The sequence below is a fragment of the Bufo gargarizans genome, chromosome 2 (genome assembly GCF_014858855.1).
Source record: "Bufo gargarizans isolate SCDJY-AF-19 chromosome 2, ASM1485885v1, whole genome shotgun sequence".
Lineage (NCBI taxonomy): Eukaryota > Metazoa > Chordata > Amphibia > Anura > Bufonidae > Bufo > Bufo gargarizans.
In genome coordinates this window covers 42367622-42393187 of record NC_058081.1, presented here as the reverse complement: position 1 = coordinate 42393187, position 25566 = coordinate 42367622, and the positions used below count along the sequence as shown (strand labels likewise).

General features: G+C 48.1%; 2 protein-coding genes and 1 long non-coding RNA gene across 5 annotated transcripts in view; 1 reads left to right on the top strand and 2 right to left on the bottom strand.

Moving 5' to 3' along the window:
* Window positions 1-12027, bottom strand: part of SMARCA4 (SWI/SNF related, matrix associated, actin dependent regulator of chromatin, subfamily a, member 4) — a 38924-nt gene extending 26897 nt beyond the window's left edge. For 2 of the 3 annotated variants that reach the window (XM_044278833.1, XM_044278831.1), the window contains exons 1-6: window positions 11935-12027; window positions 2619-2860; window positions 2380-2512; window positions 1883-2290; window positions 1629-1724; window positions 91-349 (exon numbers count right to left, since the gene is read on the bottom strand). In XM_044278833.1, the coding sequence (XP_044134768.1) occupies window positions 91-349; window positions 1629-1724; window positions 1883-2290; window positions 2380-2512; window positions 2619-2825 (1103 nt within the window). In that variant the 5' untranslated portion in view covers window positions 2826-2860; window positions 11935-12027. Of the gene's footprint in view, window positions 1-90; window positions 350-1628; window positions 1725-1882; window positions 2291-2379; window positions 2513-2618; window positions 2861-11788; window positions 11842-11934 lie in introns of those variants that run through there. The other variant, XM_044278832.1, reaches the window with a different exon arrangement.
* Window positions 12028-14134: 2107 nt separating this feature from the next.
* LOC122929308 lies at window positions 14135-20491 on the top strand. The gene is made up of 2 exons (XR_006387969.1): window positions 14135-14510; window positions 20367-20491. It is a non-coding gene; the product is annotated as an uncharacterized LOC122929308 (long non-coding RNA).
* Window positions 16807-24201, bottom strand: LOC122929307 (dynein light chain Tctex-type protein 2B-like). Its single transcript, XM_044282827.1, has 4 exons — window positions 23889-24201; window positions 21600-21704; window positions 18687-18743; window positions 16807-18019 (listed from the first exon to the last, which is right to left on the bottom strand). Exons 1-4 carry the CDS (start codon window positions 23973-23975, stop codon window positions 17672-17674), a joined length of 597 nt encoding a protein of 198 aa, XP_044138762.1. The 5' UTR covers window positions 23976-24201; the 3' UTR covers window positions 16807-17671.
* Between the last annotated feature and the right edge of the window lie 1365 nt (window positions 24202-25566).

Genomic DNA, 25566 nt, shown 5'->3' with positions numbered 1-25566 from the left:
TATGGAAAAAAATAAATATATATGGAGACATGTTCTTGCCTGTATTAAACTGCAGCTCCCCTTTAAAGAGCCAGTCAGGAAATGGCGTACCGATATTCACGCTCTTGTAGCACTTCCACAGGATCCAGGCCCCTGGGCTTTTGGATAGGAGTGATACGGTTGCCTTTGGGATGATACTGGACCATAGGTGGAGGTTGGGCAGGCTGACCAGGTGACTGGGTCTGGGGTGGCATGACAGGAGAAGCAGCAGGTGGCACTGAAGGAGGTGCAGGAGAAGGGCGACCAGTTGGTTGTGGAGGAATCAGCTTCAGAGGTGCAGTTGCTGGAGCTGCTGCATTGGCCATGGGACCTGAGAGAAACAGAATAAAAAGGTTATTCTCATGTCCTTTTCAGGATGACTGACGTGCTTTACACGAGACAGTACTGCCTGCGACTCAACTAAATGTCATTGTCTTAAGATGTCACCACACATGACCACTAGTCAAACTTAATCGTTACATACGGCAAATGTATTTTTAAAATCAAGATCCCCAAAAAGCTCTGCAAATGCAACCTGCACATGACCCAATGAAGCTACACATGGGGGGATGTATCACCACTGCAGCGACCATGTAACCAGCATAAAACAAGATGTTCACTCTTGGGGACCCGAGTGAGGCCACCGCAGGGGGTGGGAAATGAAACCCAGCGGCGGGGGATCAGGTAAGTATGCTTGCCTCCTCAGGACTGACCACATGGAGGAGTCTTGCAGAAAGGCCACCCCTGAAGATAAACAAGCCCTTTAAAGTTTACCATAAATGAATTAGTTATGGCACATACAAAGGGGCTTACACTAAACAACTCCGTGAACCTTAGTCCCCAGGCGGGCAGTATAGAACTGTCAGAAATGACAAAGGGATAGCCCTTCCCATGTCAGCACTATGACCTGCATTGATTATGGTGAACATAGGGTTAAAAGGGTTATCCGAGAATTTAACACTGATGGTCTATCCTCAAGTGCATGCTGGGAATTGTAGTTTCACAACGGCTGGAGTGGAGTGCGACAGGTTGCCCACCTCTGTCCTAGGGGCTGCTTAGTCCCATTCAAGTGAATAGGGCTGAGCTGCGATTCCAAGTACAACGTACAGCGCTGTTCTTGGTAAACTACGCGGAGACGGAATGCTAAACGGAGCTCTGGCGAGTGCCATGGACCCTTCAAAAGGCTGATCAGCGCCGGGAGTTGGACACCAAATACCGATCTGATATTGATGATCTATCCTGAGGATAGGCCAGCAATATCAAAATCCCAGATAACCCCTTTCAAATAGCCAGGATCAGAGATTTCTCCACTGTAAGCCATCGGAGGGTGCTGTCAATCACAGCCGTCCCGCATCAGTCGATCACGTAAACATCACGCGCGCGCTGATTTACAGGAAAGGGGTTAAGGATTGCCAGGTGCTGTTTTATCCAATACACACTGCGAATAGTCATAAAATCGCCAAATCATACACCTTATTGAGGAGTGTGACGGCATCCTAGATCCGCAGTCTTTGGTCTTAATATAATGGCACTTTAAGATTACACCCAAGACTCCAAGCATGGAACACAGTGGTGTACTAATGCATAGCATCACGTTATCGCAAAATTACCTTCAGGCCAAGGTTTAGGTGGTGCACCTGGGGGATGACCTGGCATTACAGGAGCACCCGAAGGTCCTGGAGGCGGCATGGCTGGTCCAGCCATTCCTACAATGAGAAGGAAACATCAGTCACAAAGCACAGGACATTGAGTATAGAGTCCTGAGCTTATACCGAACCTTCCGGCCAAACAGAACAGTGGGCAGCAAATGCCAGTAAACGACCACTACAAATGGCAGAGCCCTAGGTTTAAGGATTGTTCTCACCATGAGGTCTGTTGTAGCTGGGTGGTGCTGGCCCTGAGGCAGGCACAGGTCCAGTCCCGGAAGCTGCAGGTGGAGGTAGTGTTGTCATCTGTGGCTGCATGCCTGGCATGGGCCTCTTGCCTTGTACAGCCATCTGTAGTTGATCGGGTATCGGTTGCCCTCTGGCCAGCATCTTGTACGCCATTATCTGTGCCCGTAACTGATGCAGCTGATTCTGATTGAACGGCGTGGGGCTGCGGCTCGTCTGCTGGGGCTGCTGCTGCGGCGGTGGCGGCTGCTGCTGCTGAGGGTCTGCATTCTCCATGTTCACCCCTCCTGAACCAGATGGCATTGGAGGTCCGGAGGGTGGGCCATTAGAGGGCACAGGGCTTTGTACATGTTCAGAGCTGCCCAGGGGTGAGGGGTAACCTGTGGGGGAAGAGGAACACAATATACTATGTAATGCTTTCCCAACAGGAACAGTGCAGCCCAATTGGATTTCTTCTGTGACCACATACCTTGTGAGTGCTGGTCCATCGGACTCGGTGGAGGCCCCATTCCAGAAAGACCACCAGGCCGCATAGCCATACCCTTCATCTGGTTATAACGGGGGTCATCCGGCATAGGCTTCTCAGGCATGGACTCCATGGGCTGCAGCATGAAAAGAAAATATCTAATAAGCCACGAGCAACGTGTAAACCACAAACCGGGTCCTTTTTATCACAGACTCCATAATACTTTTTCAGTAAATAACCACCTTATGCATCTGGTGCATGTTTTCAGGAGGATATCCGCTGGGTCCTTGAGGGGGAATCGGTGGCCCAGGGCTTGGTCCCATCATGCTGTGTGCCGATCCAGGAGATGGTCCAGGACTAGGGCCCAGCATAGCACCAGGGGAAGGGCCGGGCCCAGGGGACTGGACAGGCCTAGGGGTGCCGCCCATAGGCGGATCAGGGGTGGACATTGCTTTTGGTCAAGAGGTTCACTCAATGCTGATCTCTGAAAAAGAAAAGTTGCCGTTAGTCCTATACGGGCACTAAACCAGCGATCAGCAACCTTCGGCATTCCAGCTGCTGAGAAACTACAACTCCCAGCAAGCACACTTACTTGGCTGCTCTTGTAACTACCATAGAAGTGAAATGAGGATTCTGGAAGTTGTAGTTTCCGAACAGCTGGAGTGCCGTAGGTTACTGATCCCTGCACTAAACCATCTATACCACAGGCAATGCTCAATCCCAACGTCGGGGATACCTGGCCCTGATGGCAAGAGACACGTATAAACGTGGCACAGGGGCCACGCCACACACAGTCACACCACATAAGCAATGCCCAATTACCCCTCCATTAGACAACATACGGGCTGCAGAGCATCTACCGTCAGGCCGCAATCCCCTGCGGGGTTTCAGAAACCAAGTCATAAGACCACGGAGGGAAAAATCATTAGAACTGCTGCAAAGGAAGGATGGATTCAGCTCGCACAGGGGCGATATTTAACATTTAAAGGGGTTTTCCGAGATGTTAATACTGATTACCTATCCTCAGGATAGGTCATAAATATCTGATTAGTCTGACACCCGGGACCCCCTGCCGTTCAGAAGTTGAAGAGAATGGAGATGTATGGCGCTGTGTGAGCTGCGAGAAGACCGTGGCACTCACAGGAGCGCCGCTACCTTCCAAGACCCGGGACCCCAGCCGATCAGCTACTGTTGACCTACAGGTCATCAGTATATAAATCTCAGAAAAACTTTTTAAGGCTACATCCACGTCCATAACTTTTGTTCTTCTGAGTTTCCATGGTAACAGACAAACAAATCCTCTGTAGTCTGGTGGGCGCACTCCCTTTCTATTCGTCCCCTACTTCTAGGTTGGCCTAAGCTGGGAACAGATGACAGAACGATCATCAGACTACACCGATTGTGTGTTGTCTGTTACCGTGGAGATACATGGGTCTGCACAGAACAGGAGGTCCTAAAACAATAGCGAATGTTTAGATTTTCAAATTATTACACAATAGGACAATAAAAAATATTGTGAAGGCAGACATAACTCTTAAAGGATCGATCTGATTGGCTGCAGTGGACGCCGCATAACCCGTACCACATTATACAGCAGCGTACTGACCACACGTACATGAGACCAGAGAGGACCCATCTCACAGACAAGCTCTCCGCAGCCGCCGGGTGCTCCTACAATCTGCACCGTCAGCGTTCCTAGAGGAATATAATTGACCTTATTCCATAGTACATGGACCGCTGCATCACACCGAGCATACAAATCAAGGCAAGAGAACAGAAGGCAACAGCGACATCCTCTGCCGCAGCCACGCCCACGTAGAGAGCTGGCCATACAGGTATCCGTTCTGGGGTCCGCAAGTTCCCCGTTCAGCACATCTGCCTGATGCTAAAAATGCCTATTCTTGCCCGCAAAGCGGAGAATAGAAAATGTTAAATTTTTTATTTTTTTTTGCAAAACGCACATATGAAGGCAGACTGGACAGTGTGCTGTCTGCATTTTTTTTCGCAGCCCCCACTGAAATAAATAGGACGACAAAAAAAACGCAGATCAGCTGCGGACCAAAATTACAGTCATGTACATGGGGCTACTTTTACACTTGCGGCAGAGTGATCCAGCAATCTGCATGCAAACGGACAGCATTTGTAGACTGATCCGGATCACATATGCATTGCAAGAATGGATCAGTCTGTCAGACAAACAAACAGATCTGTTTCTATTTTGTCTTCTTCACATTTTTAAAGGTCTGCGCATTCGCAGAACGGAAGGACGGACCCGGCATTGCAGTATTTTTAATGTAAATGAATGCCGGATCCGTCATTCAGGCAAGTGTTCCACAATTTTGGACGGAGATAAAACCGTAGCATGCTGTGGTATTTTCTCTGTCCTAAAAAAGTCAAAAAGACTGAACTGAAGACATCCTGAACGGATCGCTCTCCATACAGAATGCACGGGGATGAAACTGATCAGTTATTTTCCAGTATTGAAAATATCAGCGAGACTGACCAACTAACGCAGCGATGGCCAACCTGCGGCTCTCTGGCAATTGTGAAACTACAACTCCCACCATGCCCTGCTGTAGGCTAATAGCTGTAGACTGTCTGGGCATGCTGGAAGTTGTAATTTTGCAACAGCTGGGGGGCCGCAGGTTGGCGATCCCTGAACTAATGTGTATGTCTGCATCCCAGCCCCCACATTAGCAGATCAGGATGGGGCAGCTTGATTTCAACATGCCTGAACCGTTTAATAAGCCCCTGCCCGAGAGGCTTGGAGTGGGAGCAGCTTCCTCTCCTCCATCTGTTCAAGACACATGCATGCTCGTCCCAGAACGCATGCATATTAATACGTCAGGACAGATAACAGGCTGACGGCTATGCGATCCGCGTGGCCAGCCTTACATTCCTATTTTTTGTCACTCCTCCTGCGCATATAACACAGGTTGTCTACTGTAAAGGGCACCACAAACCCATCACCAACTTAGGCCTCATGCACACGACCGTATGTATTTTGCGGTCCACAAAAAAAACAGTCCTGCCAAAAATACGGATGACGTCCATGTGCATTCTGTATTTTGTGGAACGGAACAGCTGACCCCTAATAGAACAGTACTATGCTTGTCCGTAATGCGGACAATAATAGGACATGTTCTATTTCTTTGCGGAAAGGAAATACGCGCACACGGAAACGGAATGCACACGGAGCAACTTCTATTTTTGAAATGAATGGTTCCGCACACAGTCCGCATAAAAAAAGAAAAGAAAAAAAAAAAAAAAAAACACAGAAAGAAAATACGTTTGTGTGCATGAGCCCTTACAGTCCATCGTGAACCCCTGGCCCAAAAGAGCCGCCGTATACGGGGGCACATTAGATTGTCGGTGGTCCTGATAAAAGTGTGGGTTCATCCGATGAGAATATGGGGGCTTTTAAGATGAGCAAACCCACCGATCCCTGTAGCAGCAGCTAATTCTCCCTCATGCCGCTGAAATAAGCATGCATGCGCCGGTTAAGGCCTCATGCACACCCCGGTAAGATGCGGACCCATTTATTTCTACACCACGTGCTGTCTACATCTGCATGGCCGTTCCGCGTCCTATAGGCATATGCAGAGCGGGCCTGCTAAGGGGAAAAATGCCAGATGCACCCGGCTGGTATCCAAGTTTTGCAGAAATGAAACTTGCAAAAACGGATGCAGGACACCTAAGGCCTCAAGCACAGGGCCGTTCAGTGCATTGGGGACCGCAATTTGCAGTCCCCAATGCACTGGCAACATCCGTGCGGTGGCCGGGACGGATCGAGACCCATTAAACTTGAATGGGTCTGTGATCCGTCCAGACCGCAAAAAAATAGAACAGCTTAGAGCTTCCGTGGGGGTCCCGTGCCTCTGTTCAGTGCATGAGGCCTAAAAGGCAGGGTTACAGACGGTCTCCATGGTAACAGACTACAAACAAACCCTCCGTAGTCCGATCAGGCGGCCGTACTCTTCCACTACTTCCTAACACACAGTCAGTGGATTTTAACAAGGATGAGAGACGGGGACACGACTGCAGAGCAGACCGTTACCATGGAGACGCATGGCTCTGCATGAATGCTGTAGACGCAAAATGATGGATTTTTTTTATTAATTTTTTTTTAAATCAAGACAAAAAGCAAGTCTGCTCCTCTTTATGTGCAATGGAGCCGTAACAGAGGTTGTCACGCTATTTAGGCGACCCCTCCGGGAAAACATCGCCTATGGCAATCAGCCTGACTTTGCCGGGGAAGCCGCAGCCAGTCCAGCGGAGACATGTAGTACCGCATAGCGGTTCGATACCATGAAGGCTGGAGTCCTCCAGAGCGGCCCAGCTTGTGAGGAGGGCGACCCCCTTCTATATGATGTCCAATAGCCATCAGAAGACTGATCACTCCCATCATGCTCTATTCACTTGTATGATAGCTCCATAGATGCCCTGCAAGTTTACGCTGGCTCACATTGCTTCGATTCATTAGACATTACCGCCATCTAGGCACGCCACCGTATTTTTGCACCGCGGAGAAAATATCTGCATCCACAATGCAGAGGTGACAAATTAACCCAGAACAAAATAAAAAAGGAAAACGATGGAGGCAGAAAATGAAATATAAATGGAGCTGTCAGGTTCCATGCAGACGCCCACGCCGTAGACCGTCAGAGGAACGTTTCATAGGTGCGGGCTGTTCTCCGCCAGCAACGCTAGAATTTATGGCGCGCGGGGGGGGGGGGGGGTACGCTTCCTGGCAGCTCCTTTTAAATGGCACAGAGAGATTTAATTAAAGCAAAGAATCTGATTAACGCCTCGCTATGGCTGTAGCGGGAAATTACTTGCACTTTGATGTCTTGCCTGCGTTAATTACAAGGCCAGGCCGGCCGCGTCCAGGTACAGCACCAAATAAATTCAATTAGGATGGAGGAGAGAGATAAAACGCAATCTGCTCTTCTCAAGGAGAGCGCGCCAGGCATTTCTAGGACAAGACGCCTGTTTCCCAGATGAAGAGGGAGAAAAAAAACGAAAAAAAACATAGAAGGAGCTTCAAAAGCAAAATGCATTAATTATTGAAGGTTTTTCATCTGTGCCACGGAGAGCGGCAGCGCTGCCATCAGACTGCACACATCACATCTAATGTGTATGGGGCCCCCAGGTCAGCAGAGAATAGGATCAGGCTGCTTGATCTCAACATGCCCAATCCTCTTGCTCCTAGCCACCACTAGGGGACGCTCAACCGCCACGTCCTTTCTGCCTCCCTTTCATCTCAATGGGACGCAGTGCTGAGAATCTCGGAGACGGGTGACTTATAGACGCAGCCATGCCGAGAAGGGACGCGTCTTCCCGCAGTCAGCGCGACTCCCATTGAGAGGAATGGGAAGGAGAAAGGACGCGGCCGCCGGTTGGTTTTCCGAAATTCCACAGTAAAACTCACCGTGTGTGAAAGGCCCATAAAAAGGTAATTTCCCACTTATGGACTAAACTAACTCACAGTATTGTGATTTATAATGCAGCGGTCTTCCTGCCGGACCTCGGCGGTAATAAGCTGTACTGACGGCATTGTGCGAGTACAATTCAGTAGAGTCGAGGTCGGGCAGGAACACACTGCATTAGCATTATAAATCACTGGGCGTGTCACAGGAGCAGCGTTCAGTCCGAGAAATACTCCGCACATTTCATAAACTGGATACACATGCATATGGGGGACTTTAGCAGGGAAAGCCGCTCATCTGGCAGCCAAGAAACACACAGAACCTAACTGGGCCACATTCACATGAATTCCTAGTGTCCATGTATCTGCAGACCACCATTCGCCCAACGCAGGCCAAAGAGTTTCCTTTTTGGCTTAGGTCGGGACAGTAGACATTGGTATGGTGGGATATCCTCCACGTGGGATATATCCCACTGTACGGCTCCCAGGCTGGAGAATGGGTCATGAGCTCCACAAATCGGCATTACCATACAACGTTCAGCCCATGGTGACCAAATGACACCACCAATGCGAGAAGTGTGGCCATCTGCACGTGGCATGGACATCTTTGCATATGAACGACCACGTCGGTCTGAGAGCTCTACCTGCCCATCCTGCACAGTGGAATACAATCCGGTGCTCCCTGTTATCAGCCACTACATGGCGGGTGGTGGTCCTCTGCAGGATGTCTAATGAGAGACCACTTGAAGAAAAAAAAAAAAAAGATTTGCGGATATTTTAAGGGAAACTCCGTGATGGAAGAAGAGCGGACCTGTGCAGTATATGGCAGCTAGCAAGAGGCAAGCAAGTTATCCCTGGCACTAAGGATGTTTCTATCTGGCAATGGGACACAGAGGCTGCGGAAAAAACAAAAAGTGCTCAGTCCAGAGGTGGCCATAATACAAGATGATCTCAGAAAACCGGCGCCACCACCAAGATGGCAGACTGCCTCCGTGTACAACCTTCTACTGTTCAGAAAGACGGACACTTGGCTGGAAAAGAAAAGGAGGAAGACAGTCTTTCCCATCAATACAGGACAATGGTCCCATTGTCCCAAAACCAGCTCGGTCACCTCCATTAGTCATCCTCAGGGATTGCTTTCTGTGAACTTCGAGGACACGCAACATCCAAGGTCTACAATGCTGGCACGTGTAGTCCAGTAATTCTCTGTGCACGCCTGGAAAGGTTCCAAGCACATGGGCACATAGGATGAGCCTGACCTCTGGGACCCCCATCAGAATGGAAGGGCCCCATCACTGATTTAGCGCTGCACTCCCTTCACAGCAATGTCACCCACCACCCTGCAGCAAGGTCCCATTTAAATGAATGCACATCAGTGAAAATGTGGAAGGGGGCACGGCAACAAATAATCACTGCAGACCCTCCATTCTGACAATCGGTAGGGTTGCCAGAGGTGAGACCCCCCACCATTCATCCCGCTGAAGAACCACCACTGGAAATATATAGAGTCTTATGAAGAAAGGCAAGATCCATCAGCATTACATTGCCATCAGGTGCTGCGGGAAGGGAAGAAGTTTCCCCCTAACCACATCTTGATTTTGAGAAAGCGTCTAGGTCAGGGCTGTTCAGAAACTACAACTCCCAGAATGCTTCAATCACTTCTATGGGAGTTAGAAGTGCAGCCGAGCATGTTTACATGCTGGGAGTTGTGCTGTCACAGCAGATGGAGTGCTGAAGGTTGCTGATCCCTGGTCTAGATAGTTCAGATCAGAAGACAGCACTCCACGTCTAGTCCGAGACCTTTAGAAAACAACTCAAAAAGTTGGGCAACAACAGCAAACTTCTAGGCACCTGTCCGCAAGGAGTGGCTGGATGAGCAGGGCGCTAACAATCACTATGGACAATTTTTGGTCAAACTAGCGACCAGCAGAAGAGGACAAGAACAAGGATGGGGTCCTGCAAGAATTTTGGCCAAATGCCAAAAGCAAAATCATAAGGATAATCGGTCCTGTGCTGCACCTGGCAAGAACGTCACCCGAACTCATGCCATCTGATGCCTGAAGCCACCACAGGCCGATCACCAGATTATTATGGACTTTTTTTTTTGTTGATTTTCATTCATTGGTTACAGAGGACAATATGGGCATCAGGCAGGCAAGACACACTCAGACTAGGGGTCCAGATGCACAGCAGAAGTCAATTGAACTCAGAAACCATGAGGAACCATCTATGATCCTCTTCCAAATTCCAACTTGGTTGCCAACAGCATCATTGCCAAGGCGCCCCCAATACCCCTACAAAAGGTGGAAGGCAGTCAGGCCATCCCTTTATACCAATCAGTGGGTCTGAAGTACCACATGGCATACAACACGCATCACTTTCCTGCCCCCTTACCGGGGCTTTACAGAGGGATTCAGTGCTCTTCAGGTTAGGCACATCACGGGAAAGATTTCTATTAGTGCTGCCCATTTAACGTTAGCTGTCAACCTAATGTGTAGAGGGGGCTTCCTGTCTCCAGGACGTCCAGTGCGGGGGATAAACCAATGACACCCGTTTCTCGCTGAGGGTTGCTCCCCTCTCTCCTTAATAAATCAATCACTAATAAATGTACATGGGGTAGGAGAACGCTCCCAGATCTGAGGGTTTGGCCCATCAGGGTCAATCCTGTGACTATAACATATCCCCCACACCGGATCAGCCTGATAACTGGTCACTATACAGCAGTCTAGGCTGCCCCCGATCGGGCCATATATTGTACCTCCAGGTACAGAAGCATCGATATTAGCAATGTCAGCAATGTGTATGGGCATCAAGGGAAACCCAAAAACGTAGGGACCTGCAGCAAATTTCAAGATTCATCATCAATCACCTGGTCCCTGGGCTAAAGCCACAAAAAAGACTGACCCCCCTGGAAAGAGCGATATCCAAGTGTGACAACAGTACCAAGTAGCCTGCCCCCTGTGGGCATCTGCAGAAAGTGGCACGATGCCGCCACATGGAGGGGATCAGTCAATTCACATGGTCTGTAGGCAAACCATGACCACCTTTCTCCTGAAAACAAGTGCACAGAGCAAGTGTACCCCAGTATGCCACAATCCTGTACAAGGTATGATGGAGGACCAGATGGCAGTGCCACGCGGGGCATCATACAGAAGATGAGCAACGACGCATCCCATGTTCAGAAGCATCCTCTGCGCCATCCCATAAACAACTTCATGCCAATCAATGCACCATTGAAACTTCCTAGGATGTTCCCACAGCCTCCTATCAGTTTACACCTGCCATATTTAGACTTGGGGTCCAGGAGGTGCCCGGCAATGTCTTCCTACCAAAAAAATCCTTACCCAGTAAAATGCCACCATGCCTCATTACCACAAGCTGCGAGGACTGGCTGCCCGGCATGAAGACACCAACCTCGTCTAATAGATGGCGACCCTGGCCGGGAGCTCCACCTGATCTAGTCGGTCTCGCCAGCCTGTGCCCACGGGTCTAGACCGGACAGCAAGTTATAGAACCGTACCCCGGGGGGCAGCATACATCTTCCCATTCATGAAGCACAGGCTCACACTGGCACTGCCACATGCCACCTAGAACACAATCACTGCACTGTGCCCAGAACCATACTCAGACAGCTGGCAGACCTATGTACCCAATAACAGGGGTCCATCCATTGACACCCACAGTAGGGCGCTCAGCGCCAAAGTGACCATCATTAAAAAAAAAGTTTGGCCAGGGAAGGGGAACATAGCAACTCGCCCAAACCTAAGGCGAACCGCGGAAGACTACGATGTGACATCTGAGGTCAACATCCACACAAACACCATTGACTTCTATGGTCGCCCATGAGGCAGGGGGTGGCACAGTGCCTCAGGGTACCCACCTGCTATGCCCACACCCAGGGGCTGGACTACTCCCTGGAGCACCCCCGCCCCTCACAGGTCACAGCCCGCACCCCTCCACTGCTCCCCCCCAGCACCCCAATACCTGGAGCTCCTCGCTGCTATCAGGCCCCTTTGTCCCCGCTGCGCCTCCCACTACCCGCCCACTTCATTCAGTGACTGCCCGCTCCCCTCCTCCCCTATGCCCGGGCTCCCTCTGGCCGCATAGCTCTCCCCGCCACCCGTCCTCACCTCTCCACACCTCCGGCCGCCACCGTTCTCCGGGACTCAGCCAAAAGCAGCCCCTTTCCCGCCGCCAACACTGCTCAACTAAGCGGCTCTCCCCTCCCCCTCTGCTTTATATACTCCAAATGCGGCATGGACGTCGTGACGTCACGGCGTGGCTCCTTCTTTGTCCTATGGCAAAAGAATGAGCTTGAGGGCTCCTTGGGTTGTCATGGAGACGGCTGTGGGGGGGGGGAAGGAGCCGCCATCTTTAAAGAGGGCAGATGCCACTTTTTGCATGAGCTAGCTGCTAGCGTCTGTTTATGACTGCAGTCTGTCTTCTGCGGTGATTTATTAGGAAAATCAGTAATTAATTGTGTATTATTAGTCACTAACATGTTCAAATGTGAGAACTGCATGGTATTTGGTAAACTTGAGTCACATGAGGTGATTTTTATGTCGTTCGAGAATTCTGCATATAGATAATTGTTCACACATGAACAATTTTTGGTGTATGTGTTTTTTTTTTTAGTTCCACTCATTTCTATGGTGTTTATGCAAGGCTTATGGAGCATGTGTATCTTACTCTAGGACTGAGTGTCCTGTCGCTCGAAACGTGTCAGCGGAGTGCTTCCTAATTAGCTTTTTCAGCTTGTGTCTCTTGTTTAGTGGTTTTATGGCCTTGCAAGGGACTACAGCTGGCCCCACACACCCAAATCGGGCCCCGCCAGGGTCAGACCGGTCCACCAGGGTGCCTCCGATGGGCCATAGTGGGCCCCAAAGGTCCAGGAGAAAAATCCCATTTGGAGCCAGTCACTTGCCACTTTGATTCTAAACTTTATTGATGGCGTAGAGGTTTGGCCCCTCTAGGGGACCCCAGTCCGACACCGAGCCCCTCTGCAGATGATCACTCAGTGGTTGTCAGGGTGGAAGGTGATGGAGCACTAAATCAGCACTGCGACCCCTTCATTGTCAGGATCGGTGGTGGCCCCAGAGGTCGGACCCCACAATCATAAAGTCATGGCATATCCTTGGGCAGGCATCCTCAAACTGCGGCCCTCCAGCTGTTGTAAAACTACAACTCCCACAATGCCCTGCTTTAGGCTGATACCTGTAGGCTGTTCGGGCATGCTGGGAGTTGTAGTTTTGCAACAGCTGGAGGGCCGCAGTTTGAGGATGCCTGTCCTAGGGATATCAGATGGACACACCCTTTAAATGGGTTGTTCAGAGGACCTGCCTGTGATCAGCTGGTTGCTGCAGGTCCTTCAGCTAAAACCATGGGTCCGGGACTCTTGCGGGCCGCCGCACAAACGGTATGTCATGAGGCTCATGCCGTATAATACACGGTCGTCCTCCAGGGATGGCAGTAAAATAGAAAAGGGTAAGCGGCCATTTTACACCAACTAAAAAAAGGGTCCAGTGGCGGTTTATGTGTCGGTACCGTGAACCCGTGTAAACACCGTCATGCGTCCGTTTTTAATTTTTGACACTATTCATCCCTTTTAAAGGGAACCTGTCACCGGGATTTTGGGTATAGAGCTGAGGACATGGGTTGCTAGATGGCCGCTAGCACATCCGCAATATCCAGTCCCCATAGCTCTCTGTGCTTTTATTGTGTAAAAAAAACGATTTGATACATATGCAAATTAACCTGAGATGAGTCCTGTCCCCGACTCATCTCACGTACAGGACTCATCTCAGGTTAATTTGCATATGTATCAAATCAGTTTTTTTACACAATAAAAGCACACAGAGCTATGGGGACTGGGTATTGCGGATGTGCTAGCGGCCATCTAGCGACCCATGTCCTCGGCTCTATACCCAAAATCCCGGTGACAGGTTCCCTTTAATGTTTTATCAGCACTTATGTATAATTATGACCCTCCCCTGGAGCTAGTTCAGAAGTGAACACGTCTTTATTGCAGGACTGTGCCTTGTGTTTCTCTCTTTCACTTTTCCTCCCATCACTTTTTTCTTTGTTCCCAGATAGAATGGACCAGCCGGCCTTACCAAGATGGCGGCGCCAGCCTCAAAGGCGCGGGTCACGTGACACCGCTGGGCGGGCCGAAGACTGGCGATGGGAGAAAAGAGGGGGCGTGGTCTCTCATTCAGTCGCCGGATGCGGCGTCTCAATCTCGGCGAGGCTTGAACCGCACTGGGAGACAAAATAAAAATAAATAAAAGGGCGGCGCGTGCGCAGTAAGTGCTCCACTGCGGCGGACGGGGATCACGTGACCGGCCTCCTAGTAGGCATTGCTTGACATGATGGAGCGAGCTGCGCTGGGATAGTTCCTCCTGGCAGCCGCTGTGAGCTAACTTCCATGAGTTGCACCCCACTTTTATTTTTTATTTTTTTTATGAAGGTCGTAAGCAATCAAGTTATGCCAAGGGCATCTTTATTCTGGGTGCACCTCTGGTGCCAGCTTCAGCCATTCACAGTACTTGCTTTTTTGCGGAGCGCAAAAATGAATTATACACCTTTGCTCTGTGAGAAAGGGAAAATCACCAGTACGTACCCTAAAATGGCGTCCATTCTGGTTGTTGCCTCCAGTATCCGTGCTCTGAGTGAGGTGCATAAAGACATTTTGGGGTCACTTAATAAGGTACTTGCGACTATTCCGTTTTTTGACCGAGCGGGCAACCATATTTAGTTGCACTGCCCATTTTACGCTCTGTTTGACATTTGGGTGTGACTGTGACAGGGGCGGGAAATTTACTAACAGTTTAGGTAGAAAACTACTCCGGACAGGGGCCGCAGCCGTTTTTACACCAAGAGCATGACTGCTGTAGATTTGCCTAATTTATGAGGAGGCGCATGCGTAGAGGGGGATCTAAGACCAGCATAAAAAGCCATTCTTAGAGACTGACCCCCATGGTGTGATGAGTTTAGGTGCTGTTCACATCTGCGTTGGTTAGTTCCATAGTCCTGTTACCGTAAAACAATGGAAGCGTGCAGCCCTGACGTGACGGACCCCACTGACTACAAGAGGGTCAGTCCAGCTATAGGAGGGGTGTGTTGTCCTGCAATTTGTGATGCAATCTGCCATGCGGGCTCCTAAGGCCGCGTTCACACGTGTCAGTGTTTGATCAGTGATTGTGAGCCCAAACCAGGGTTGGAGCTCCCACAGACATAAGGTATAAGGGAGAGATCTGCGCCTGTTCTGTTTAGAGCCGCACCTGGTTTTGGCTCAAAATCACTGACCGAACACTGACGTGTGAATGATGCCTAATGGAGCCTCCAATGCAGATGTGACCGCAGTCTTTCAGGCCTCTTTCACGCAGTCAGTGTTCGATCAGCGATTCCCTGGATGGAGCCTACACAGAAATATGGTAAAATGGAGAGTTGGTAGGAACACTCGTTAGTGGTGTAAAGGTGCGAAACGCTCGTTCATCGGGCAATCACATCTTTCATGTGGTCACAAAATCGTTTGCTGGCAGCAGATTGTGCCATCTAATCATCTGCTGGCAACAAATAATTCTGTATGGGGATTTGTGATGGCATTAGTGATCACCGCTCCTCACACTGTGGAGGAGATCACTGCATGTAAGTACCGAGGTCTCACTGACGAGCAGGCGAGTGTCGGGAAGGAACGCTTCCTTCCAGACAATCGTCTGCTAAATATAGCAGTGAGGATGAGCTCAAGAAGCTGCAGACAGTTCTGACCTCATCCCCGTCCAACAGCTTAGGCCTGTTCACTGACACTTGGGGACAGGACATTGACACTGACACGGGGTACAGGATAATGACAGTGACACTTGGGGACAGGACATTGACACTTGGGTTACAGGACAATGACGCTGACACTTGGGGTACAGGATAATGACGCTGACACTTGGGGTACAGGGTAATGACGCTGACACTTGGGGTACAGGGTAATGACGCTGACACTTGGGGTACAGGACAATGACGCTGACACTTGGGGTACAGGGTAATGACGCTGACACTTGGGGTACAGGGTAATGACGCTGACACTTGGGGTACAGGGTAATGACGCTGACACTTGGGGTACAGGGTAATGACGCTGACACTTGGGGTACAGGGTAATGACGCTGACACTTGGGGTACAGGGTAATGACGCTGACACTTGGGGTACAGGGTAATGACGCTGACACTTGGGGCACAGGGTAATGACGCTGACACTTGGGGCACAGGATAATGACGCTGACACTTGGGGCACAGGATAATGACGCTGACACTTGGGGCACAGGATAATGACGCTGACACTTGGGGTACAGGATAATGACGCTGACACTTGGGGACAGGACAATGACACACTGACACTTGGGGACAGGACAATGACACTCAGGGTACAAGATAATGACGCTGACGCTCGGGGTACAAGATAATGACGCTGACGCTCGGGGTACAGGACAATGACACTTGGGGTACAGGATAATGACGCTGACACTCGGGGTACAGGATAATGACACTTGGGGTACAGGATAATGACGCTGACACTTGGGGTACAGGATAATGACGCTGACACTTGGGGTACAGGATAATGACGCTGACACTTGGGGTACTGGATAATGACGCTGACACTCGGAGTAAAGGATAATAACACATTGACACTCGGGGTACAGGATAATGACACTGACTCTTGGGGTACAGGACAATGGTACTCTGACACTTGGGGTACAGGATAATGACATGCTGACACTTCCTCCTCTCTGGTCTGCTTCTCAGGGATTATGATCCTGAACACAGATGATAAAATCTTCAGTTGAATCTCATGAGAAGACATGAAGTACAGAGAGGACGGACAAGACAGACTGTGGTAATAGAGACTGCATACAAGTGCTGCTGCTCATTACCACAGTCCGTCCTCTCTGTACTTCATGTCTCCTCATGAGCTCCTTTCCTACAGAGATTCAGCTTAAGATCTTATCATTTGTATTCAGGATCATAATCCCTGAGAGGAGAGGGGGTCAGGTCAGAGAGGAGGATGAGGCGGCTCTTTACCTCCGTGTCCTGAAGTAACTGCTGTGTGATTAGGACAGGTTTTGTGTGTACTAATAGGACGGCGGCCTTTTTTTTTCTCCTAATGATTGCTCCCCACACAAAACAAGACGTTATTACTAATGAAAGGTATTTGCGAATATATTTATAATAATGTAATGTTTAAGTATTTTCATGTGACGTGTACTGATATATGACATACATGTGACGTGTACTGATATATGACATACATGTGAGGTGTACTGATATATGGCATACATGTCACGTGTATTGATATATGACATACATGTGACGTGTACTGATATATGACATACATATGATACTTAATGCCCAGAGGTGGGGGCTGATAATGACTTTGAGGCGAGTTCCAAATGTAGCAGTACAATGGCCGCCGAGATACATATCACATGCTGTAAACCTGTGTGATTTGGGATACCTGCTCCATCAGAGGCTTTTTCAATATGATGTCTAATCAGGGTCACCCTGGGGGGGGCGCTAGAGCCGCCGCTGGACAGCTCCCCACACTGGAGCCATGGTGATTAGTCAGTGAGTCACTTCCCCAAAGCGTCCCTTTTAGTCGGACACCGGGCCCTGTGCACGGCCCAATACAATCCCATACAGGGGATCCATGGTGCCCGTGATTAACCCTATATAGCTGTCTCATGATAGAGCGGCACAAAAAAACAGCAGAACCAGATTGGTTGCTAACGGCAACAGCAGATTTTCCTCATGTTTTCTATGGGCAGGGCGGTGTCCTTCGATCCGGAGCAGGGATGGCACGGACGATAGACAGGACCGATAGCGTCACTCGCAGAACACAGTGTACACGGACACCACACAGAAGAGGCTGTCGTTCTGGTACACGTGCGCTGCGTAATTGTCAGCATGGGGGTCCCAGAGGCAGCGGCTAACCACTTTAATGTCTTCCTGACCTCTCTCGCCCATCGTGGCCACGCAGAGCGTCTTGTAGCGCGCCGGCAGGACCTTCTTCACCTGGCTTTTGATCTCCTCGCTGATCTCCTTCACTAGCAACGGAACTTTCTTGGGGTCGTAGGTGGTGTTCTCCAGCCGCAGCGGGAGGTAGCCTTCCAAAATGTGCCTTATGGCGGAGAGCTGGACCTTCTCCGGCGGCCGAGAGGCAAAGGATGGAGGCTGGAGGAACAAAAGAGGTCAAAAGTATAAAAAAAAAAAACACAGTAGAAGGAGAGTGGAGCGGCTGACATGTTGACAGCCACTCCATTCTCTGTAATTGAGCAGATCACATTACAATTAAATATCCATGTTCCCGGGTTTTGGGGTGTATAGGTCCGGGCACCCAGACTTGGCTTGGTTCACCGTGGCCCCATTAAACTCTTAGCAATAGGGTGTTGACGTGTAGCAGCGTGGTTGTCACCCGTCAGCCCCAGCTCGTCAGTGTTTATAATAATGGGGCCCTTTAAATGAAATTTGAATGTTTTCTTTTCTTCCCATCTGCAAAAAATGTCCTCCCGGTTACGTGCTGTTGTTGCCATGACAACAGGACTTGATGAAGCTGTAATCAGAACGCCAGCACATCCTGTCACCATGGCAACGGCAGCAAGGGCCCGGGACTTGTGCAGCATGTACCGTGTCAGCGGTCATAGAAGCGTTCATAACACATGGAATCAGGCAGAAAAAACATGTCTGCACAGTCTGAAGGTGTACGAGTCCTAGGGCCAGGCGGGGGTCTGTGGAGGTCTGGTGCTGTAAGGAATGGTGGTCACGTGTGGTATCGAATGTGGGCGCAAAATCATTCCTGCACCCCTCATCCATTATACACCCCCAAAATGGCCTCGCTCACCTGAGGCTCCACAATCTCTGTCTTCTTCACCAGCGCCACCTTCTGGGCTCTCCTCTCCTAACGGGACACAAGAGAGTGAGTGTAAATGGCAACTCAAAGACTTAGGATCTAAGAAGACATTTTTTAAACCTTCCTATAAACAGTGCCAGTCAAAGAGTGCCCCCATGAGCAGTAGTATGCCCCTATAAATGGTGCCAGAGTGCTCCTATAAACAGCGCCAGCCAGAGAGTTCCCTATAAGCAGCGCCAGCCAGAGTACCCCATAAAGAGTGCCAGGCGGAGATTGTCCCATAAATATTGCCAGTCAGGGTGCCCCATAAATAGCATCAGCCATAGTGCCCCATAAATATTGTCAGCCAGAGAGTGCCCCGTAGTGCCAGCCATAGTGCCCCATAAACAGTGCCAGCCAGAGAGTGCCCCATAAATAGTGCCAGTCAGAGAGTGCCCCATAAATATTGCCAGCCATAGAGTGCCTCATAAACAGCACCAGCCAGAGTGCGCCATAAAGATTGCCAGCCAGAGTACCTCATAAATAGTGCCAGGCGGAGATTTTCCCATAAATATTGCCAGTCAGGGTGCCCCATAAATATCATCAGCCATAGTGTCCCAACCCGAGTGCCCCACAAATATTGCCAGCCATAGTGCCCCATAAACAGTGCCAGAGAGTGCCCCATAAATATTGCCAGCCAAAGAGTGACCCAAAAATATTTCCAGCCAGAGAGTGCCCCATAAATATTGCCAGCCAGAGAGTGCCCCATAAACAGTGCCAGCCATATTGCCCCATAAATATTGCCAGCCAGAGAGTACCCCATAAACAGTGGCAGCCAGAGAGTGCCCCCTAAACAGTGGCAGCCAGAGAGTGCCCCATAAACAGTGGCAGCCGGAGAGTGTCCCATAAACAGTGCCAGCCAGAGAGTGCCCCACAAATAGTGCCAGCTATAGAGTACCCTATAAATATTGCCAGTCATAGAGTGCCCCATAAACATTGCCAGCCGTAGAGTGCCCATAAATAGTGCCAGCCATAGAGTGCCCCATAAACAGTGCCAGCCAGAGAGTGCCCCATAAATATTGCCAGCCATAGAGTGCCCCATAAACATTGCCAGCCGTAGAGTGCCCATAAATAGTGCCAGCCATAGAGTGCCCCATAAACAGTGCCAGCCAGAGAGTGCCCCATAAATATTGCCAGCCATAGAGTGCCCCATAAACAGTCCCAGTCAGAGAGTGCCCTATAAATAGTGTCACCAATAGAGTGCCCCATAAATATTGCCAGCCATATAGTGCCCTATAAACAACGGCAGACATATAGTGCCCCATAAACAGTGCTGGCCAGAGAGTGCCCACATGAGCAGTACTAAAGTGCCCCATAACCAATAGTTGCCAATATGTTTTAGTAAGGACAAAAATAAACAATTTCCCCTAGAAATAGGTGTCACGTGTGCAGCCGATAAGCGGTTTTTCACACGGTGATACTATTTATTGTACCGGTGCACAAAGCAGTGAATATGGGCGCAGCTCCTGCACCTCTATGTAGCAGGTTCGCAAGTAAATGTAGCGCCCCCTGCAGATGTCTGTCACCCCATGTCACTTGTGTCTACAGCGACAATATATTATTCATTTTATGTGGTAGCTCGTGGCATTTCTATATCAATGTTTCTTTATTTTTCTATTTTATCTCTTGCAGGTGTCGCTGTTTCTAAATGGAGTCCTGGAGAAACTGATTGCCTGTAGGCAGCAACTGACCCCTAGTGGTGGCATGGTGGTATTACAAGGGGGAAAATGAGTATCATTAAATGTAATATAGGTTGAGTAATTGTTTATTTTCAGATGCTCGTTATCAGTGAATGGAAGCATCCAGAGGCTGTAAACCCGATCGGGCTAATGTCCCGATCTGATACTGCTGACCTATTCTGAGGATAGCCCATCATTCTCTAATTAATGGGAAATCCCTTCAAACAGGATATCCGAATGTATATTGCTTTACATCAGTTCTTTTAGAAAACTTAGGAATGACCTATTTTTTTTAAAATCACTTTTTATGTAAAAAAAAAAAAGTTTAAGGCTAGTTTCACACTAGAACCAGACATCTATAATGTGGATCGGCAGAGATCCGGCCGCAACTCGGCAAATATGCTGAGAATTGCCGGCACAACTTCCAGTCCAGGTAACTTTTCAATAGCCGTTATCGCCACAGGCAGAATTACACCTCTATTAGAGAATATTAGATCCACCATTCACAGCAGGTGATATCACAGCTTATCTGCTCCCTCCTGACCTCTTCCCAGGTCACAGAGCATGCCTAGAAAAAACTCTCCTATAGCAGTCAATGAGCTCCCCTCCTGTCCTTCCGGTCTGTGGACCATGGAAGCTGCTCTTAAACAAGCATATTTTAGACCTAGTGACCATGTTGAAAACAACAGGATTTTATACATATTTACATGAAAAAATTTAATAAAATAAATCACCAAAAATTCTAAATAAACGTGTTCAACATAAAATATTATTCAAACAATAGGTCATTTTTGGATGACTCATTCCCTTTAAGGGGGGGTTTCTCCAATTTTGTTAGTAGGACATGCCACTGATGAGATAACCACGAGGTGTCTTGATACTGTGGGCCTCAGCGATCAGCTGCAATCTAGCAGAAAGTGCTTGTTTTCCCTGCAGCGCCACCACAGTGGAATATGAAGTATTGCATTCAGATCCACTGGGTGTCCATATAATGCACGGACAGCCCGGGTCCTCCAGACCGAGAGACACTCTTACCAGCTGTTCTTTTCTCTGGCTAATAGATGAGGATTCTGTACGGAGGACCCCCTACCCTTATAAACCCTCTTCTATTTTGGACGCAGGATTGTATATGTTATTATAGCATACGGTAGCCTCCGTGTACTACATACATACATACAGGACTTACCTTCAGGTTCTTGGTCATCCTCTGGGCAGCGAGCAGACCAGATAGACTCCAGGAGGCTTGGTTACTGATCGACACGTTACCCAGAGACGGCTTACTTCTTATAGGCTAGACATGGGAGAAGCGCTGCATTATTATACATTATAACTGCGGTGCTCATATCACCAGATGAAAGATCCACTAATTATAATTTATATCGCAATGTGGTCGTTATGGATGTAATAAGGTGATAATGCTTCAGTAGTACATTCTGGTCTATCTCCAGCAGCACTCAACACGAATCTGGTGTTTTGCACCCTTAATGTGTGATATGATTATTATATGTAATACGGTTATAATGCTATAGTATTACATCGTAGTCTCTTCATTACCTTGTAATGGTTTGTATTGCATTCGGTTCTATTATTATTGCTGCACTCTGCGTGTTTCTTAGATGTTTATGCTCATAATTTGCCTCCTCAGTCCATTGTTACCATACTGCATCGCAGCATGCGTGTAATAGGGTTATCAATTATAATGCTACAGTATTGCACTGTAATAAATGATAATATATCTCTGTCATCAACCTAAAAATGTCATCAATATTTCACTGCAATCTTAAATATTACAACATGCTGTAATAAGGTTAGAATGCTCCGGTACTGCATTATATTATAATATAGCTCCAGTAATCTGCATCTTTCTCCATGTAATAAGGTTATAATGCTCCGGTACTGCATTATAATATAATATAGCTCCAGTAATCTGCATCTCTCTCCATGTAATAAGGTTATAATGCTCCGGTACTGCATTACATTATAATATAGCTCCAGTAATCTGCATCTCTCTCCATGTAATAAGGTTATAATGCTCCGGTACTGCATTATAATATAATATAGCTCTAGTAATCTGCATCTCTCTCCATGTAATAAGGTTATAATGCTCCGGTACTGCATTATATTATAATATAGCTCCAGTAATCTGCATCTCTCTCCATGTAATAAGGTTAGAATGCTCCGGTACTGCATTACATTATAATATAGCTCCAGTAATCTGCATCTCTCTCCATGTAATACAGGTTAGAATGCTCCGGTACTGCATTATATTATAATATAGCTCCAGTAATCTGCATCTCTCTCCATGTAATAAGGTTATAATGCTCCGGTACTGCATTATAATATAATATAGCTCTAGTAATCTGCATCTCTCTCCATGTAATAAGGTTATAATGCTCCGGTACTGCATTATATTATAATATAGCTCCAGTAATCTGCATCTCTCTCCATGTAATAAAGTTATAATGCTCTGGCGTTGCATTATATTATAATATAGCTCCAGTAATCTGCATCTCTCTCCATGTAATAAGGTTAGAATGCTCCGGTACTGCATTATATTATAATATAGCTCCAGTAATCTGCATCTCTCTCGATGTAATAAGGTTATAATCCTCTGGTACTGCATTATATTATAATATAGCTCCAGTAATCTGCATCTATCTCCATGTAATAAGGTTATAATGCTCCGGTACTGCATTATATTATAATATAGCTCCAGTAATCTGCATCTCTCTCCATGTAATAAGGTTATAATGCTCCGGTACTGCATTACATTATAATATAGCTCCAGTAATCTGCATCTCTCTCCATGTTATAAAGGTTATAATGCTCCGGTACTGCATTATATTATAATATAGCTCCAGTAATCTGCATCTCTCTCCATGTAATAAGGTTATAATGCTCCGGTACTGCATTACATTATAATATAGCTCCAGTAATCTCCATCTCTCTCCATGTAATACAGGTTATAATGCTCCGGTACTGCATTATATTATAATATAGCTCCAGTAATCTGCATCTCTCTCCATGTAATACAGGTTAGAATGCTCCGGTACTGCATTATATTATAATATAGCTCCAGTAATCTGCATCTCTCTCCATGTAATACAGGTTAGAATGCTCCGGTACTGCATTATATTATAATATAGCTCCAGTAATCTCCATCTCTCTACATGTAATAAGGTTATAATGCTCCGGTACTGCATTATATTATAATATAGCTCCAGTAATCTGCATCTTTCTCCATGTAATAAGGTTAGAATGCTCCGGTACTGCATTACATTATAATATAGCTCCAGTAATCTGCATGTAATAAGGTTATAATGCTCCGGTACTGCATTATATTATAATATAGCTCCAGTAATCTGCATGTAATAAGGTTATAATGCTCCGGTACTGCATTATATTATAATATAGCTCTAGTCTGCAGCTCTCTACAATACACAAGATAACATTACAGCTTAGAAAGGTTTGTTACCATTTTCAGTGCCGATTTGTCAGGGGCGTCCAGGTTTATCCGGACACTGGCCACAGAAGCTCTCTTTCCACTGGTCTTGGAGGTCATGGTGGCCGAGATGAGGCGACGCTGTGTTGGAGGCACGGGCTCCAGGTAAATATCTTTGTTAACTGCTCCAGCGACCGAGCTGTGTACCTGGACGAGGAGAGTTTGTCATGTGTCACTTGTCCAAAGGCAACTAAGCCTTTATGTCAATACATAGAGTGCAGAAATGTGGCGCTCGTATAGGTGTGTTCCATTCACTGGGGAAAGCCCAGGACTACAAAGGGTAACCCGCCCGCCCGAAGCACGAAAGAAAGGTATATCTGTTCCTGGGAAAGCTGGGTCACAACCAATATGGCCGACGTTCCTAGATTTCTAAGCGGAACATTTGCCTAGATATGTCACGATACATGATGGGAGAACAGCCATCTCATATGTATCTATCTGCACTTATTTGTCTCAGGCAGATATGTAAATTATTACAGGTGTGGTCTGATTAGACACTGGGGCTTGCCACAAGAGGGCGTACAAGTGCCCCCCTCTCTGCCTTATTAAAATGCCCTCAGAGGCTACTTTTGGGTAGTGTACCCCTTGGTGAGAGATCGTCGACTACTAGACATGCCTCTACAGTGCCCATTATATGTCCTGAGATTGACAGCCAACCACCGTCTCCTTTGTTTGCAGTGGAGCCATGGACGAGAAACCTGGACTGCTCCGGAGTGGAACCTGTATCATCTTAAGTGATGAATCCAGGTTCTGTTTGGAATCCAATGATGGTTGGCAGGGGCGGACTGGCCATAGAGTCTACAGGGAAATTTCCCAGTGGGCCGATGCCCAATGGCCTACGGTGGGATAGATAACGGTCTTATGCCTTCAGCATTAATTAATGCTAGGAGCATCTGGTGGTGACCTCCTGAATTCAATTGTATCATCGTCCTCCAGACAGTGACACAGCTGAATACTGCGGTGGTGCCAATATTTTGTGCTGCACTGTGGTATTTGGTTCTTCTGGGGCGGTATATTGTTCTGCACTGTGGAATTTGGTTCTGCTGGGGCGGTATATTGTGCTGCACTGTGGTATTTGGTTCTGCTGGGGCAGTATATTGTGCTGCACTGTGGTATTTAGTTCTGCTGGGGGCAGTATATTGTGCTGTACTGTGGTATATGGTTCTGCTGAGGCAGTATATTGTGCTGCACTGTGGTATTTAGTTCTGCTGGGGGCAGTATATTGTGCTGCACTGTGGTATCTGGTTCTGCAGGGGCAGTATATTGTGCTGCACTGTGGTATTTAGTTCTGCTGGGGGCAGTATATTGTGCTGCACTGTGGTATATGGTTCTGCTGGGGGCAGTATATTGTGCTGCACTGTGGTATATGGTTCTGCTGGGGCAGTATATTGTGCTGCACTGTGGTATTTGGTTCTGCTGGGGCAGTATATTGTGCTGCACTGTGGTATATGGATCTGCTGGGGCAGTATATTGTGCTGCACTGTGGTATATGGTTCTGCTGGGGTGGTATATTGTGCTGCACTGTGGTATTTGGTTCTGCTGGGGCAGTATTTTGTGCTGCACTGTGGTATTTGGTTCTGCTGGGGCAGTATTTTGTGCTGCACTGTGGTATTTGGTTCTGCTGGGGCAGTATATTGTGCTGCACTGTGGT

What these genes read in the sequence shown, in the direction of transcription:
- LOC122929307 (XM_044282827.1), bottom strand. Translation starts at nt 23,975, where the DNA reads ATGACCTCCAAGACCAGTGGAAAGAGAGCTTCTGTGGCCAGTGTCCGG. An exon ending in GGATGACCAAGAACCTGAAG is followed by an intron (nt 18,744 to 21,599) that starts GTAAGTCCTGTA and finishes GTGTCCCGTTAG; the next exon opens with GAGAGGAGAGCCCAGAAGGT. An exon ending in CAGAGATTGTGGAGCCTCAG is followed by an intron (nt 18,020 to 18,686) that starts GTGAGCGAGGCC and finishes TTGTTCCTCCAG; the next exon opens with CCTCCATCCTTTGCCTCTCG.